This window comes from Eleutherodactylus coqui, chromosome 7 (assembly GCF_035609145.1).
Source record: "Eleutherodactylus coqui strain aEleCoq1 chromosome 7, aEleCoq1.hap1, whole genome shotgun sequence".
Lineage (NCBI taxonomy): Eukaryota > Metazoa > Chordata > Amphibia > Anura > Eleutherodactylidae > Eleutherodactylus > Eleutherodactylus coqui.
Window position 1 is genome coordinate 126,281,450 of NC_089843.1, and position 17,930 is coordinate 126,299,379.

General features: G+C 41.9%; 1 protein-coding gene across 2 annotated transcripts in view; it reads left to right on the forward strand.

Moving 5' to 3' along the window:
- Positions 1 to 17,930, forward strand: part of LRBA (LPS responsive beige-like anchor protein) — a 503,130-nt gene that overhangs the window by 77,167 nt on the left and 408,033 nt on the right. For both annotated transcript variants that reach the window (XM_066573657.1, XM_066573658.1), the window contains 8 exons: positions 3,736 to 4,728; positions 6,370 to 6,545; positions 6,872 to 7,025; positions 9,393 to 9,573; positions 10,659 to 10,786; positions 12,858 to 12,965; positions 15,198 to 15,378; positions 15,907 to 16,309. In XM_066573657.1, the coding sequence (XP_066429754.1) occupies positions 3,736 to 4,728; positions 6,370 to 6,545; positions 6,872 to 7,025; positions 9,393 to 9,573; positions 10,659 to 10,786; positions 12,858 to 12,965; positions 15,198 to 15,378; positions 15,907 to 16,309 (2,324 nt within the window). The remainder of the gene's footprint in view (positions 1 to 3,735; positions 4,729 to 6,369; positions 6,546 to 6,871; positions 7,026 to 9,392; positions 9,574 to 10,658; positions 10,787 to 12,857; positions 12,966 to 15,197; positions 15,379 to 15,906; positions 16,310 to 17,930) is intronic.

Below are 17,930 nucleotides of genomic sequence, written 5' to 3' on the forward strand. Positions count from 1 at the left end.
TACGTAGTTGCAGTAGAACTTTGGCTGCTGTGTCAGCTGGAGGGAAACCGGGGCTACAACATTTTGAAGTGCGAAGTGTTCCATGATGTCTTTCCTTTATGCTCCACTCCCTGTTTGGTTTAAAAATGCTGATAAAAACTGCTGAAACTTCTACTGTGGGAAAGTAGCCTTAGGCTGTATCCACACGGGCTACAAAACATCGCTACAATGTGAAGCCCATGGTTTTCCATGAGTGCTTTCACATGAGCGAGCTCTTGTAGGCCGTGTGCATGCAGCCTTCCACACATCCTAGGTGATTTTGTGGCAAATATTTCTTCTGTGGTCGAAACGTTGTTTTTACTGGTGATCTAAGAAAGAAGCATCTGATGAGAATATTAACCTTGTGTGTGCTGCTCAACAACCCTGTGTGTGATGAGTATCAGCGGGTCTCTTGAAGTCGGAATCCTCGTGACAACTAGCGTGCGCTTCATCAGCTTCCCCGTTTCTTTGTTTGGGTTTATGGTTGTGCCGCCGGCTACTGCAGATGCTTGGTGAAATATTTCTTCTGTCTGTTCGATTTTATCCCATGGCTTAAAAGTCAATGTTTCCAGGGCTCAATATTTTGTTTCTGTTTGTTGGTTTCTCGGCTATTTGAGGTAATCTAGAAAGCTGACATTAGTAGCCTGGGCTATTTATTTTAGGGCATGTTCATTTATAGATTAACTTTCCAATCACAGTGGAGATTAATGACCGGTCTTTTAGCTGGCTAATTTAGAACAAAATCTAGTAATTAATTGTACTCTATCAGCTTTTCCATCACGTATGTGAGGAACAGAAGAATAACAACCGTTAAATTGACTAGCTGGATACGGACTTGGTCTATTGCTAATGCTGAAAAAATATAGTTTCCCTACTGGTCAAAACTGGGGTGTATTCTAAAGTAGACCGTGCAGGATCTGTTAATAAAACCAATGGACCTTTAAAATGCAGATATATAGAAGGGCTTTTATCTAATCTTTTTTCGTCCTGCTTGATGTCACCATACGTTTTTGATATATATTTTTTTTCAATGTAATTTAATGTTTTATATTCTGACTTGTTTAATCCCCTAATGCTAAGGGGCATACATGTACGCCCTCCAGTGGCTGAGTTTGTATCGAGATAGCCTAGGAGCTAAGCCCGCTCCCACCAGGCCGGTGCCGTTATCTTTGACAGCGGACACCCGCCAGCAACATCTGTAGCCTGGAAGAACTCCAATTGCAGCTGTTAACCATTTAGACAGCGGCATTTAAATGGTTAACGGAGGGTCGCCTGCTGCAATGAGTTTGCAGGGTTCCATTGTAGGCCTGGGCGTTATGAAGGTCTCCGGCTGCCATGTATTTCTGCCTATTAATATGTGCTTATGTTTCGCAGCACATTGTATGTGATCAGATGACCACCAGTTCAAGTTCCCTATGGGGACTAAAAACATTAATGGAATAAAAGCTTTTTTTAATTACAAAAAATAAAATAAAATTTTAAAAAATTCCCATATTTAACAAAAAAAATGCATGTGGTAGTGAGGAATGCTTAAAAGTCTGATCTTTTAAAATAATGTATCTCACGTGGTGAATACAGAAAAAAAATACACAATGCCAAAATTGCACTTTTTTTGTTGTCACACTTTCCCTACAAAGTCCCATGTGCTGCAGAATCGTGTCAATAGAAACTGCAGGTTGTCACGCACAACAAACGAGCATTCACACAAACCCATAGTCTGAAAAATAAGGTTATGGTGGTCAGAAGATGCAGTCAAAAAGCAATTAAAAAAAATATATAAATTGTTTTTATTTTTCCTATTAAAGTCAGTCTAACAAAGAAAAACAAACTTGGTATCACTGTAATCATACTGATCCATAGAATAAGGTTAACATGTCATATACTTTTTTGTTTTGTTTTGTTTTGTTCCACGGCCTTAAAAAGGATTTGTCTTGTATTGCAATTAAAACTAAGAAATATTTAAGTAAAACTTCTGGAGCTCAATGGTGTCCTCCTCCAGCTCCTTGTCTTTGTCAATTTTCTATAATGTCATAAGGTTCAGGAAGGCAAAGTTTTTATTAAGAAGCTAAACCCTAAAACAAGGGGGCACAATCTGAGACTAGTTGGGGAAGAAATCAGAAGCAACGCCAGGAAATTTTTTTTTTTATTTACATTTTTTTAGGAGACAAAGATAGACCAGGGGATGAAGTACTGTTGTATCTTGACGCCGCCAGATGTGGTGGGAGTAGTCAAGAGTTACGCAGTTTGACAGCAGGTGACACAGCCGCCCCCACCCCACCCCGTGGCTGAATGGCTGGTTGTACCACGCTCCTAGGAACTTAAGCAGCCGTGTCAGTGCGCTTCCTTCGGGAGAGCGTCGGTGCCGACCTGGCAGGCCACACACAGGACTGCCTAGAATTGCTCCACCACCCCCCGGTCAGTGTCAGCTCCGCTGTCCGTGCGCTCCTGTCGGGACGGCACCGCCACTGTAGGTGAAAGTCATACCGGCAGCGGAGCTGCTACGCCTACGTTCCTGCTGCTGTTCCCCGTCTTGGTCCATGTTGGCCTCTGAGCTGTGTTGCCTCACGGAGCCCGGTCGCCCTTCACAGTGTGCTGTTAGCATGTTCCCCCGGCCTCAGTGTCTTGCAACAATCGGGAGCTAGGGGCGTTCCTTCATGTAAGAGCTGTCAAACCCCTAGCGTCTGGTGGCGTCAAGATACAACAGTACCAGGGGAGGATGTTTAACTAGGCCCCTCCTCCCCCCATTCCCCAGATGGTTTCCAATAAAAGATAGCACAGAACATGGGTGTTAACTTTCCTGCTGATCTGTTTCGACTGTTTCCAGAACTTGTAAAAAATGCTGCAGACTGACAAATACTGTAGGCAAGGTTATGTCTTCACAATTATTTAGATTTGTTTCTTCACGTCCCTTTTACATCACATATTCTTATGCGCTAGTCCTTTTATAATGAAGGGAAGACTAGAATACTGCACCGGGGAGAGGAGATATTAAAGGGTATTTCAGTATACTAAATTTGGCACCTATTAAAAGCATGTGAGACATAGAAAATTCTCACTATATTATTATTAAACATTTTCAGCAGTTCCCCAGATAATCATTGAACAGTCACTGCCCTAAAATATTGTTTGTAGTTCACTCCTAGGGCTACGTCCTGTAGTTGCACTTTGCTGGTCGGGCGTGCTCTGTTCCAGCACTAGGAGCTATAGGAGGGTGTAACTGAATAGTATTGTGAAATGTACAAGCAGGAAGCAGGCCTGCTCTTCAGTCGCCAGAGGAATACAACGGGAGGAGAGAAGACTGGGATAGATATCGGCAATGCAAGATGTGAGCCGTAGTTATCAACTTGGTCTACTGCTGAAGCCAAGCTCACTCCAACTGTGCCAAGGAGGAGCACCAGTGTGGCAATAAAAGGCATAAATGTATAGGGATGTAGTCGTATTGTTGTACTGTTGTGTGTAATGACCCCACAGCCTCCTTTCACGTTTCTTGTCCGAATGCTGGAGTATCCCCTAAAAGAATGCTTCTCCTTTTTGCCTTTTTTCCAATTTATACTTTGACCCAAAGCCTTACAGGAGACTGGCTCTCCCAATGCATGATGTGAATAGTTTGAGTCCATTCACATGTGGGGTAATGCTGCAGACAGGATTTTCTGGGTTTTTTTGTTGTTGTTTTTTTTTTTTTTTTGTAACTAATTGTAAATGTCAATCTATTTTCAGGTCACTTATGAAATGCACAAAGAGAGCCTGGCTCAAGCATTCAGGGACTATGCGGACCATGTAGACGGTGAAATAGGACCTGGACCATCAAGTCCTGTAAGGACTGTTTCGGAGTACAGCAGGCAACTAGAGACAACGCCTCAAGCACAAACTTTGGAACTAACTGAAACTGCATTGAATTATGCTGAAAATACTCTAGAAGAGTTTGTAAAAACTGCAGAAGAAGAGCAGAGTGAGGGCAGTAAGGAGAGTCCTCCCACGGCAGATAACTTGGAAGAAAAGGAATGTGAAACGGCTGTTAATGATGATGAGCTCTGTGAAAAGAAAGGTGAGGTTGATGAAGAAGCAACGGAAAACCACAAAAAAGATGCAGAGTCCTCTCTGAGCATAGAGACCATAACCACTGTCTCTAATGACAGTCAGGATGTTGAATCTACCTCTACGCTAGGTGCCAGCGGTGCTGAAATTGAACACGCGGAATCATCCAGCTTAACAGAGAGCTTTGACATGGTAGAAAAAGAAACTAATGGAGACCTTACTGCAGCCGAGGAGCAGGATGGGACAACCGAAACAAATCCTTCCAACGAAAGTGAGCAGTTTGAAGTTCCAGAGGAGCCACACATAGAATGTAATACTGAGGACGAGGCTACAAGGGTGGCTTGTACCGGTGGTTTACATAGCACAAGTGAATATTCTAAAAGTCCATCGGTAGATGTTCCACAAGATACAAGTGAGGCGGAAGCATCTTCATCTGAAGCAGTAGCTACCTCAGAAGAACCTGTCGAGGCTTGTTCCGAGAATGCAATTCAAGACTCGGCTTCTACTGTTACAAATGGCACAGGAGACCCAATTGCGACCACTTCAGATGTTCAGAGTTGTGAAAGGAAAATTGCTAAGCTTGATGTGTCGAGTATTGCATCCGATACGGAAAACTTGGAGTTGAAGGCCAGCGCAAATAGTGAAGCGGAACCGTCCCCTAGAGCTGTTCCTGAGGTATGGTAACTTACAGTACCCTTATTGTAAAGGAAGAAACCTCTCAAAATTAGTGCTGCAGGGAAAGTCTTGTTTAATTTGTCACTGTAGGGCTATTTGCACTTCTGTACAGAATAGCTTGATAAATGAGCTACCTTTTCTTTGACTGCCATGCTATATTACCCAAATTGCTCTTGCTTGAATAAGGATTGGCTGCTATTGCACCGCCGCGTTTTCCCATATGAACTGAGAAGTCCAGGTTTCGGCTGCAATTGTTGTAGCTCCTCCTGCGTTATGCAGTGGAGAAACGATGTTTTATAATCGCCTTAGGTTGGCTGCACACAAACAAGTTGGATTCCTCATGTAGGAGTCCGCAGCGGAAACCGGTTCTGACCCCCGCCAGCAATGCCACGTACATTCCCTTTTCTGTATTGCTGATGACCGTGGTTGCTTGCCATCGGTCATGCACAGTACTGATTTATTTATTTTTAAAATCTTTATTTTTCACACGTCATCGCTAGGTGATGACGCGGGTACCTGGGGCCTATCTGCAATGTCATTTGCGTATGGGCTGCGGGTCGGAGTGCTCCCATTAATTTCAATGGAAGCTGTCTGTATGGATTCTGCACAAAAATAAAACTTGCAGCGATTTTTAAATCCACTCGTGGAAATCTCAATCGCTATCCACTCATCTGAGCCGCCATGCAAATATTCTATTTTTTTTCAACAGACGTGGAATACCGTGTATCATCCGCGCGAATGACTGTCACAGATTCTGCAATTAAAATCCGGTCATGTGCAGCTGGCCTTAAGCCTCTTTTACACGCAAAGATAATTGCTCCATTACCTGATTAATCATCTATGTTTTCCTCCAGGAGTTGCTTGCTCAGCTGGGCGTGTATTTGGGCGATTCTTATTGCATAAACACTTCGCCCAGCTGAGCAAACATCTGGCAGGCACATTCCATTGTTCTCCTGGAGGCAGAGGAAACCTTACACTAATTGAATATGCAAAGCAAAACAAAGCAATGGCTGGCTGCTGGAAACACTGAAGGAACTGCATGCAAACTGAAAGAATTTCCAGTGACCAAACAATGGATTTTATGCTAGCCTAATAACCTTGGCTAACATAATTGAACGAATAGTATACGACTGCCCGCATTTACTGCCATTTGAATGAGTTGAGAGCGTTAATCGTTGCGTGTACAAGGGCCTTTAGACTAAGGAAAATAGGAAAGTGGTCCCATACCCAATAATTTTATTTAAACTGAAATATGTGTTTGGGTAGTATGACTTCAGGTATTGCAGTGTACAACATGGAACAAACAGAAAATAGAGAAACCATTTAATACACTGGATCCTCACTCTGGCTAATATTGGAGGTCCCATGCATGAACCCTGAATTCTCACACCTGCATTTTATTTTTCTTTAAGACAAAGTAAGACACTTAATACATTAAAGGTCTCTGACAACTTAATAAATTATCTACTCCTCACTTTAACTGTCTATACCTACTATTTCTTTAAATAATGCAATGCTAGGGTCAGTTTTTCCCAAATATTGTGCAGCAGACCTCTCAGCTAGTTTTATAAGCTGTATGGCATTTTATAAGCCTCTGTGCCGCTTACCGCTCATGTTTCAATTATTATTTGTGTTAATTAGCCCTTAAAACATACGAATGTCCATGAAGGGGAGCGAGTACCTCTGTCAGATGGCCAGAGAAGAGACTCCAGATCTACTATGTTTCGTATTCCTGAGTTTAAATGGTCAATGATGCATCAGCGGCTGCTAACGGACCTTTTGTTTTCGATTGAAACAGACATCCAAATGTGGCGAAGGTTAGTGTTCACCATCAGTTTACATGTAACTTTTCTGTCGGTGCTTTTGCGAGATCAACAATGTTGTAATGTTCCCTGTGAATATATATGGTCTATTATTGGCAGACTCAGACTGGTTACAAAATAATAAAATCCTACACTTAATGTATGGCAGGTTGGTGGTTCTAAGATGTAAGAAAGCATAGTCATCTCTGTAGTAAGCCACTGCTGCCCCAAATATCTTGTGTATGTTGTAGTTGCTAGTTTAAAATGCAATAGATCTATATACAGTACAACTTGTCCTTCATGGGTTTTGAATGTTTTTTAATTTATTTTCCCGCTTGTAGCCACTCTACGAAGACCATAATGGATTTTGTGAACAGCAGTGACAATGTCATTTTTGTGCACAACACGATCCACCTCATCTCTCAGATCACGGACAACATGATCATGGCTTGTGGGGGTATACTGCCATTACTTTCTGCAGCCACATCTGCCACGGTGAGCATACACCTTTGTTATCTTCTAAATGGATTGATGTGCAGTGGAATCTGTAATTGTCTTATAAAGGTTATTTGAGTTTAGTTTATCAGTTATTACTTGTCTTGTAAGGAATATGACCTTTATATATGTTCTAAGATACATAACATACTCTACGAATGATCTAAAAGTTGTATATTTGTTTAGTTCAATAGTATAGGGCTGTAATAAACTACATGTGGTTAAATGGGGTGCATCCATTTAGGTTTACTGTTCTCCTTATGTCTTAAGATATATAGTAGAAGTGGATCCTTTGATTTTTTGCCTCTTTTTTATCTAGAGCAGAAAGCTGCTGCAAAGGGTCTCCTAGTTGGTGAACTCTATTTCTTCACTTGCTCCTCTTTAGGGCAGAAAATCAGACCCGTAGTGACTTTTCCTGGCAAAACTGACCATATGGGCATGCTTAAATGGATTTTCTAATATTTAAAAATTTATATACAAATGGGTTGCATGCATTAAAGGGAGTCTGTCAGCTTGAACATCCAGTCTAAACTGCAGTCTACATGTGTTAGAGCCCAAAAGAGTTGTGAAGACTTATTATATAGTTTTATGGGGAAAGATTCAGTATAGCTTTTGTTTTATTCAGCACATTCGGAGCTGAGCAGTCCAATGGGTGGAGCTATCGGTGATTGGCAGCCTTCCCTGTATGTACAGTTATACACGGACAACTGCCTATTACTGATGGGACCGCCCATTGGACTGCTCAGCTCAGGATGAGCAGGGATGTAAATGAATAAAATGCAAGTTTTATACTGAATCTTTCCCCATAAAACTATCAGTCTGCTTGGCTCCTCCCGATGTATAACATGATGCCTGCAGTTTGGACTGTATGTTTGAGCCGACAGACTCCCTTTTAGATAGATCACTTACTAGCAAGTGATCTATGTAACTGGAATGCCTCTGTAAGCGAGTCTTGCATAACTATGTGTCTAGTGATTTTGTTTCTTTCTTGTGTGACTTCCTGTACTCTAAACACATGGTCTGTCCCTATAGTAGCAGATGTCAGACATCACATGTCTATCTCCACTTCTCCCAGTCTCTGGAGGGATTGTGTTTCACATGCTAGGCAGCAGATACCGCAGGGTCCACAACAATAGACAGGGGTTGGGTTCTTAACCGACCAATGGTCGTTCTGTCTAAAGGAATCCCGACAGTTGTCCCAGCAATTACCACTCTTGTGCTTTCATACAGAAGCAATAATGGTTCAATGAGTCGAGGTGGAGTCAGGCAGATTACTTCTGGCCTCCATTCACGGTAAACAGGCAGTCCTTCATAGATAAATGACATCCTGTTTTACACAGGCTGATCCTTTGTTTCATTTTTATGCCTGACTAAACTGAACGCCTAATGATAAGCGAACAAATCGTTCGTCGTTCAGCTATTGGCATTCTAATAGTCTAAAGTTAAATATGGGGCCTCCAGTAAGAAGACTTCAGAGAAAACAAATGAGTAAGATTCCTTGTGGAAGGGCTCTAAGCACTACCTCAGTATGCCGGCAGCTAGAAGTAAAGGCAGAGTTTGGCAGAGGAATCGTGGATCTGTAGTCCTTTTACATTAGTAATCCCACCCACCAATGGCAGCACTGGAACAAAGCTTTTTCAGAAATGATCAAAAGAAGCTAGTTGGTGATGAAGATGGATTTATTTAGGCAGATATCTACTGTGATCACTGATAAAGGTGGATACTATGATGAGAAATATTAAGGAAATCAAGGTTCATTCATTTGTAACCATCTGTAGAAGAACAAAACCTGTCTATTTGCCTTATTTGTGGTGTATTGATATTAATGAGCTGTAGAATGCTGTTGGCACACTTGTTTATTATGAGCTCCGAAAACCCTTCCAATTGAATTGGCTTGGCCAAGTGGAGAATGCTTTTCTTTGTAGGAGTTTTCTCACTTGGTTACATTTGTTTACAATGTTGACATACCTGCTGCTTTTTAAAATGTGCCAGATATTACAATGTATCATCTTTGGTGGAAGCTGAATCTCTTCAGGTAAACACTTTGGTTATGCTCACACCATTGAAATTCGTGGGTTTAATGTGGATTTTTGTTGTGGATTTGCATCTCTACCAGCCACAAATTCGGTGTCAAGAAGTGACACCACTTTATTCTTTCCTGCAACAAGGATTTGAAATCCACTCCTTATGAACCATAGTGTGAATTCCCATTTATATGAATCTGATACTTATTTGCAGGGATTTTGCCAAGAATCCCCCCCCCCCCCCCCCCTCCCCCCAGATTCCACATTAAATGTGTGGCAAAATCAACTATGGGAACTTTTGGTCTAGGATCCATGTAAACTGTGGAATACATTTTTATTTCAGCACGAACTAGAAAATATTGAACCAACCCAAGGTCTGTCGATAGAGGCGTCGGTAACGTTTATGCAAAGGGCCATTGGCTTAGTGGATGTTCTTATTTTTGCAAGCTCTTTGAGTTTTACGGACATTGAGGCTGAAAAGAACATGTCATCTGGAGGAGTGTTACGGCAGTGCCTTAGATTGGGTGAGTAACAGGTGCATGTGTAGACCCTAACACATGGAACTAACATTGATTTGAGGTGAATCTTTCATTGCAGAATAAGTCATAATCAGTCTTTTTAGGGTCGCCTGCACACAGGTTGGTCAGACCCTGCATGCGTTATTCCCCGCAATGGAGTTCAACCCGGTGCCCAGCCAGTGACCCCAGCTTACCTCTCTGCTGTCTTCCCTTCTGCGAATGTGCCGGCCGGCACATGTACTGTACAAAGGACGCGGCTCCTTTGGCTATTCTGCAATGATTATTGCAGAATGGCTGTGGGACAGATGTCTTCCATTGACTACAATGGAAACCAGTCGCATGTAGCTGCGTTTTTTTTAAAATCCCCCCCCCCCCCTCCCCGCAAGTAGAAAATCGCAATCTATTTCCGCTCGTGGGCAGGGAATCACATTTTCTCATAGCATGCTATAGGCTGGATGTGCTACAGAGTCCGGAGGCGGAATCCCGCTCAGAACTTTGTGATGCAAATCCACCCGTGTGCAGGAGACCTAAGCTGTTAGATTCCCTTTTTTCCCCCCTATCCCACTGCATAGTTATGTAAAAAGATTTTATGTGCATGTTGCACCTCTATAGGGTGTCTACCGCGTACTGCTTTATTATTTAATATGTAGTATTAAGCAATAACTTTCATGGCACTGTTAGTGGTGGCTGAGGGTCAACGGACTTCTATGGACTGGAGTGTTCTTATGGCATATGTATGATCAGTATGGGTCCACATTGCAATGTGTCCAGTTCAGAAGTGCCAAAAATATATATGTATTCCACTTTTTTTTTTAAATGTCATTATCTGGCTGATGCCATGTTATGGCTGTTGCATTATTCAAGGCATGTATGTGTGTGTGTGTATGTATGTATGTATGTATGTATGCATGTGCGTGTGTGTATGTGTATGTATATTATACTGTGTTATGTGAGCACTATAATCTCAGAATTGCAGGGTTGCATTTTATATGGTAAGTAAACCCTTGATTTGGTTCATTTTGAATTGAGGTTTCAGTTTTGTTAAGCATTGGATATAGTAACTGTAAATGCGTCCCTGTTTTCTGTTTTAGTCTGTGCGGTCGCTGTTCGGAATTGTCTGGAGTGTCAGCAGCACTTGCAATTAAAATCCACAGGAGAAAATATGAAAAACCAGAAGGCAATTCATGGCCTGGTGGGAACAGCAAAGTCTGCTGCAAAGGTAAACTGTGTGCAAAGCATGCTGTAGTAGTGTATGTCTCTCATTAGTTTTTCGCAAAAGGACTTTGTGTGCTCTGAGAATTCATTGATCACAGAACCTTGAATAGTCGTAAAGCCTTCTGTATAGCAAATCTGTTCTGTGTACTACTGGGCAACACTGGAAGCATTGTTGTCTAATAACTGCATTAAATTAGCAACTTGGTTTCATGGTCAGGTTTTCAAGCACATGAGCATGTTTGAGTAAATCTATAATATTTGATCTATAAACTTTCCCATCATGGAGAAAAGTTGCCCAGTTGCGTCTTATGAGACTATGGAAGAAGAAAAATCATTGCTTTCTTCAGCAATTCCCTTTCTGGGCAGGGGTGTTTGTAGCAATATTATTTTAGTTTTTTAGCAAGAAACAAAATGCCATAAATCTTAGACATGGAAAATGGATATAAAGTCAATAAGGAGTGCAAAACTGCATGCAATCACAACCCTGGCATTGGATTTAAAGACGTTGCCCCAAGATATAAACTTATCCCCTACCCACAAGATAGGGATTAGTCTGATTTTGTGGGGATCTCACTGCTGATCACAAGAACGGGGGGGGGGGGGGGGCGTAGAGGGGTGGGGATGAAGCAGAAGCTGAGCATGCACACTGCCATTCCAATCAACTCAGAGTCTGTTGAAGAGAGGCTAACTTCAGCAGTCCCATAGAGATGAATGGAATGGCAGCATGTGAGCTTGGTTACTGGCCCATTCTTACATAGGAACACGGGACTCACCGTCTTGTGGTCTGTGGGGGTCCCAGTAGTCAGAAGCCCACTGATCAGACACACATGGCTATAATATTTATATCTTCAGGCAACCTCTTTAAGTCAACAGATCATTCTAACAATCTGAAGTGAACTGTGGGGTCTCCAGTAAGAAGACTTCAGAGGAAACTGGGATCTGACGGCTTTGATTTAATTTAGTTCTGCAACTTCTTCTAGGTCGTCTCCCTCTCACACAACTAGGTTCTAGATTCATTGTACAGCAGATGCCACCAGCATCCAGTGGACCTCGGTGACTTATAATGGGGTCTGTATTGTTCCTTCATGGTATCTAAGCCTTCAACATAATTGTAAATGAAGCATTAATCAGGAAGTTGGGAGGACTTATTGAACCCCTCCGCATCATTTTGTGAATGAAATTAACCATTTCCTAACTAGCAATCTGTTTCACCTTTCGGTGTTCTCTATGCTCAGTTCTCAGTCGGAATAAAGTTGGTCTAGCTTGTTCATCAGTACAGACCCTGTATTCATTAAAGTGACCCTCTGGTTTTTGGACCAAATTGTGTCCTAGGACAGGAAGGGGAGCAAGATATATTACCTGTAGTTGTTCTCTGCTGCTCCTCTACTCTGTGTGGGGTCCGGTCCTGTTTTTGGCTATCCAAAGTGTTTGCAACAGTTTTTTTCTATCTACCTAATGCACACCCAGCACTTTTCTCTCTGACTGGCCAGTGCTGATCACATTTGCAGCTCTGGTTAATCTGAGAGCAGATTTAGTACATTGGTAGTCTAATACTAAAAATGCATTGTGGGCATCAGATACTCTGAATATTGTGTCAGCCATATTTGATGGCCTAAAACAAAACCTGAATACTGTTGGATGGAGGGATGGTGAAAAAGAACTGCAGGTAATATACCCCCCCCCCCCCCTTGCTCTCCTGTACCTGAACAGAATTTTGTCCCAAAACTGGAGGTCGCTTTAAATTCCGTGGCACCAATCTGCCTGCCAACCAGAGAGAAGGCTGCTTAAATCCTGCCCCTTTTGACATGCATCAAGTACTGAAGTAGGGTGGCGCGGAGGATGAAAATATGGATACCTTCGAGGAACTATGAGCAGCAGTTTTTTGGGTTTTTTTTCCCCCCCGCCAATTAAATTGGCTTGTAATACAAAATAGGAGTCGAGGAGAAGGAAGGATCTTGTGGTACGCTGCTAATATTGTTTGTTTTCTGGCATTCCTTTAAACAGCTTACCATGCTTTTAACTTCACCTGGCAGTGTTTCAACTCAGAATAAGTTATTTTGCCTTGTTGTCTTCAGGGTCCATCGGACGTTACAGCAGGAATTATTTCTCCTATCCGAGACATTGACAGACTTCTGCAAGACATGGATATAAACCGCTTAAGAGCTGTGGTCTTCAGAGATGTGGTGAGCAGGAGATCAATGTTTTATTATTACATTAACTGAATGTATTACTGGTTGTTTTAACTTTGTTTATTCCACACAGAGGTGTGATGGCTTCGAGTACGGGTTGCTTGCCATTTGGAAATGCAGTACTGATGTGTGTTTTCAAATTGACAATTGGCAGCAGAATACTCTAAAGAGGAGGGGGGGGATTCAATATCATCCTATACTGTAGCTTGCTAAATGGCCGTACACTTCCTTCTGAGCAAGCCAGTTCTGCATTTATTTGGGCTTACGACTTGGCCTAGTTTACGGGAATCTGGTAGGGGGTACGGTATAGAACTTGTATGCGCTCTGTTCATCTTGACTAACGTTGTATACACATCAAGTTGACCCCTAGCAGTTTTGGACGAACTCTGTTTGCTCTGCAAGAGGAGGAAATTACATTTTTGGATGAAGAGTACGGTTTCCTTTTAACTGCTGTTGCTGCAGTTCTATTAGGGCGATCACCATGCTTTCCATGTCATTTTAAAGCAAAGATTCTTGGCTTTAAAATGATACCAAAGGCATCTTCTTACAGAACCAGAGCGACAACTGTTTGTAGTTAAGTCGGGAATACTGGATTTACAGCTGTTGTTTTTAGTCAGTGTGTGCAGAGCAGAGAGGGAGCGAAGACTATCCTGCAGTGTAGAAGATTTGCAACTCTGCTGTCCGTCTCCCCATCACAGTGGAGAAGTGACATGAATTTTTTTCTCTCTCCTTGATTGCCATTTATGGGGTTTTCCCCAGAAAAGGAGTGAAATAAGTGATGCTCATCTAATCCCTTCTCTGCGCTATTTGACCCTCACTGAGGCTGCAGTCATTGCTGACCTTGTCATTGTAACCTTTTTATAGGGAGAAAAAAAACCTTTTTTTTTTTTTTTCATCTTACATAAGGCTTTGAATATTGAAACCATATACACAGTTGATCTCGTCACATTCATAATAACCCGTACTTTAAATTACTACATTATTTAGAACTGCAAATTCTATTTAACAAACAAATCTGTGGCCTTTTTCTGAACTTGCTTCCCTTAAACAGGAGTAAAAATGTAAAAAAAAATCATATTTCAAAATGGTACCAATAAAAACTACAACTTGACCCACAAAAACAGGCCTGATACATCTCGGTCAACTAAAAAATAAAAATGCTTTGGTCTGCAATATGGAACTTGTCCCGCGAAATACAAGGTATTATACAGCTACAGTGAAGAAAAAAATAAAGTAATAACCATTGGAACTCAAAAAGGATAGTTTATTGGCTTTTAAGTCTAAAGTTAGTTATGTCACTAAAGGGGTAAAAATGCACTTGAGGAGTTCTGCATGAAATATATTTACATGAATCCAAAATCTGCAATAAAAAAGTGACCTTTTTTGGGAGGGTTTTTCAAATTTTAAGGTGATGATGCAGTTACTAGTGATTTATGGGGGGGAACATATCTGGTTGACGTGCAGCTGCACTGGAGCCCCTGAAAGCAGCTAACAGCTTGTTACTGTTTGTTAGGGACTGAGTTAAAGCATTTCATAAACCGTATTACTGATATATTTTTAGAGAGACGTAGGGAGAAGGGGGGGGGGATCTGCAATAAGCAATTGAAAGGGGCTGATACTGTTCTACTCATAGAGACCCTGTTAGGATCTTCCTGACCACATGTATTGAAACCAATGAAGGGAGTATGTCACATGCAGAGCTGATATGGGGGCCTGAAGGGAGTATGTCACATGCAGAGCTGATATGGGGGCCTGAAGGGAGTATGTCACATGCAGAGCTGATATGGGGGCCTGATAAAGATAGAACTCATTTTGTCCTATAACATAGTACATTTTTATACTAGTAAGTCTGGTGCACAGAATTACCAATGAAATGCTGCTGTGTGGGCTCATTGCGGAGCACATGCAAATGTAAGTACTGGATGACTAAGCATGTTATAGGAAACGTAAAATTGATGACCGGTCCACCAGTCAGGTGGTCGCCGGTCCAGGACGCAGAAAGCTCCTCCATGCCACTGCACAATGTCCAGAGCTATCTGCTTCCTGCTCCCTGAACAGCTGATCGGCTGGGGTCCCGGGCAGAAGACCCCCTGCTAATCATCTGTTAATGATCTATCCTGTGGATAGATCACTTGTTTTTAAGACCTGGAAAACCCCTTTAAAGAAACCAAAAAAACTAAAAAGTAATAATCTGTCCTGTATCCCTTTTATGTTTCCATTAAATAGGAGGACAGCAAGCAGGCTCAGTTTCTAGCACTGGCTGTGGTTTACTTCATCTCGGTGCTCATGGTTTCTAAATATCGAGACATTTTGGAACCTCAAAATGAAAGGAAGCAGCCTCAAGTCAGCAGCCCTTCGAGACACGCGGATAACTCCAGTGAAGATGCTGGGACATCGAGCTCACAAGGTAATTTGCACTATGACGGGCAAAAACTAGTGCAATAAAAATCTCCCACAAGGTTTACATGCTTTTACAAAGTTGTGGTTCTGACTTTTTTTTTCTATTTTTCTTTTTTTTTTTTTAATGGTTGAATATCATTTTCTTTGCATAAGATCAATCCATTTACAACTTAAAGGGGTTTTACACACCAAAATCATAACTGATGGATTGCTGGGTGTTCGACCACTGAGAACCCCAGGGATCATGGGAATTGAGTATCTGGAGTCTAATTAAAAAATTTAAACTGAATTTTTGTACCTTTTTTTAATGAAGGTTAATATGTAAACGTCATGCTTGAACAATTTTAATTGATGCAGAAACTTTAAAAACGTGTGACTCTTTAATAACTTTTTAAGAGAATTTCATAAAGTTTATAATCCTAACACATGCGTGTTCAATTATTGCAGAATAAATGACAATTAATGAAATGTATAAACCGTGATTTATGTGTTTATGCTGCTGCTTCATTTACATTTTGTTTAAATCTGTTCATAGATGTCGCACCGACTGTAGAACAAGCTGGCCCAAATGATTCAGATAGCACCATGTCGGTAAAAAGAAGAGACTCTGGGATTGGGGAGGAAACTGTCTTGCCACCTAACAGTCATATAGAGACAGAAACCCCCAAGTCAGACCCAGTGAGTTCAGGGCCTGATGCCATAAGCGAAGTGCTGCACACACTGTCATCAGAAGTCAAAAAATCTCAGGAAAGTGGAACTGACGGTGTAACTGAGCAACCGACCACAAAAAATGTGAATGTGAAAGATATTCTTCGTAGCCTTGTCAGTACACCAGCTGAAGAAGCCCAGATAGATCCTGCTTTAATACCACCTGCTTTTCTCGGAGCTCTCGGGGATCCTGCTGCTGAGCATGCAGTACAATTCCGATCATTTGACAGGTAATTTCATCATGTGAAAGACGTTTGATAATCTATAATACAAAGTAGTATTGAAATATGCTGCAAACACCTATCCACCGCACAGGTTAGCTAGCTGAAGGTTCTGCAGTGCTCCCCTTACTGCTTACTAGGTGCAGCACCATATATTTTGTAGTGGCAGTATGTGGTAATACAGCTCAGTCTCATTTGAAGTGACTGGAATAGGTGGCAGAGGTATTGTTCCATCTTCCTTATTTGCATATATTTCCCAGAGGCGCATGCACCCCCTTATAAGTCTCCTCACTCACCACTTAAATGCTCTCCTTAAGGAGAGATGAAACTCCTCTCGACCTTGGAACTGAGCTATAATACCAGACACAGCCATTCGCAAAAGTATAGAGCTGTGATTGATAAAAAAGTGAAGTGGACAGCACCACAATCAGCTGATCAGTGTGGCTGCTGAATGTTGACCCACTACTGATCTGATATTGATAATATCTCCTAAGGATATTCAATCTATCAGAGTCCCAGCAAACCCCTTTAACAAAAGTGCATTATTGTTGCATCGTTTTTCATTATTTTATCTTGAAATAAAGATAATTTTAAAATGCTTGCATCATATGGTACTTTCTGCAAACCTTTTTGTAAGCTCCTTCAACAAAGTTATAGACATTTGGCAGAAATAATGAGTCTGTCTCTTAAGCCCCATTTACACGGGATAACTGTTTGCCAAACTATGCCCGACACCTGTCTCTGCACGTACTCTATCCCGTGCTGTTGCACAGGAACAAGTATTGTTGGGTTGCAGTGGGGCGGCAGGAGGAGATTTCACTCCTCGTTCTCCCCTGCCCCTGTCCATTCACTTAACACAGCGGTCGTTCAGTACTGAACGGCTGCTGTTTACACTGAACGATCAGCATTCAGCTCCTCTTTCATCGTTTAAGCTGCATAAAATCCTGAACGATGAGCGTTCAGTGTAAATAGCAGCTGTTAGTACTGAACAGCCGCTGCTTATAGTGAATGGAGAAGGGCGGGGGAAAACTGGGAGTCAAATCTCCAGCCGCCCCACTGCGAGCCAATGACACTCGCTTACTGCACGGGAGCGAGTACATGCAGGGACTAATGTCGGACATTGTTTGCCCAACAGTTGTCCCTTGTAAATGGGGCTTCGGTTCCTTCCTTAGGTGACTAACTATTCTTACTGTATATTGCTGGCCGCTCTGTTTTCGGTGGGCCACTTCAGCATGTCACATCCTGCAGTACTGGCTCTAGCCAGCAGATGGCGCCATTGTATAATGGCACAAAGAGAAAGCCCCCTAGGAAACCCTGAATCCAAAATTGGATTGCAAAGGGTTAAAATTTACATCATGAGCAAAAAGGGGACAATGAATTCCCTATCTACAATTGTATCCAGGCTATACATTAACAACCGAAAGCGAACTTGTGTAGTCCTGTTATTGCGAATAACCAAATCTGTGAGAGAGGCAACTTGTAAGTTAACAGGAAAATTCTAATAAACGGCAATGGAAATGGATAAAGAATAATCAATAGGAAGGAGGGTAGACTGAATATTTATTTTTATTGAGCACCTGCATAGTTTTAACTCTCTTACAACATACATTTCCAGATATCCCAACTGGTG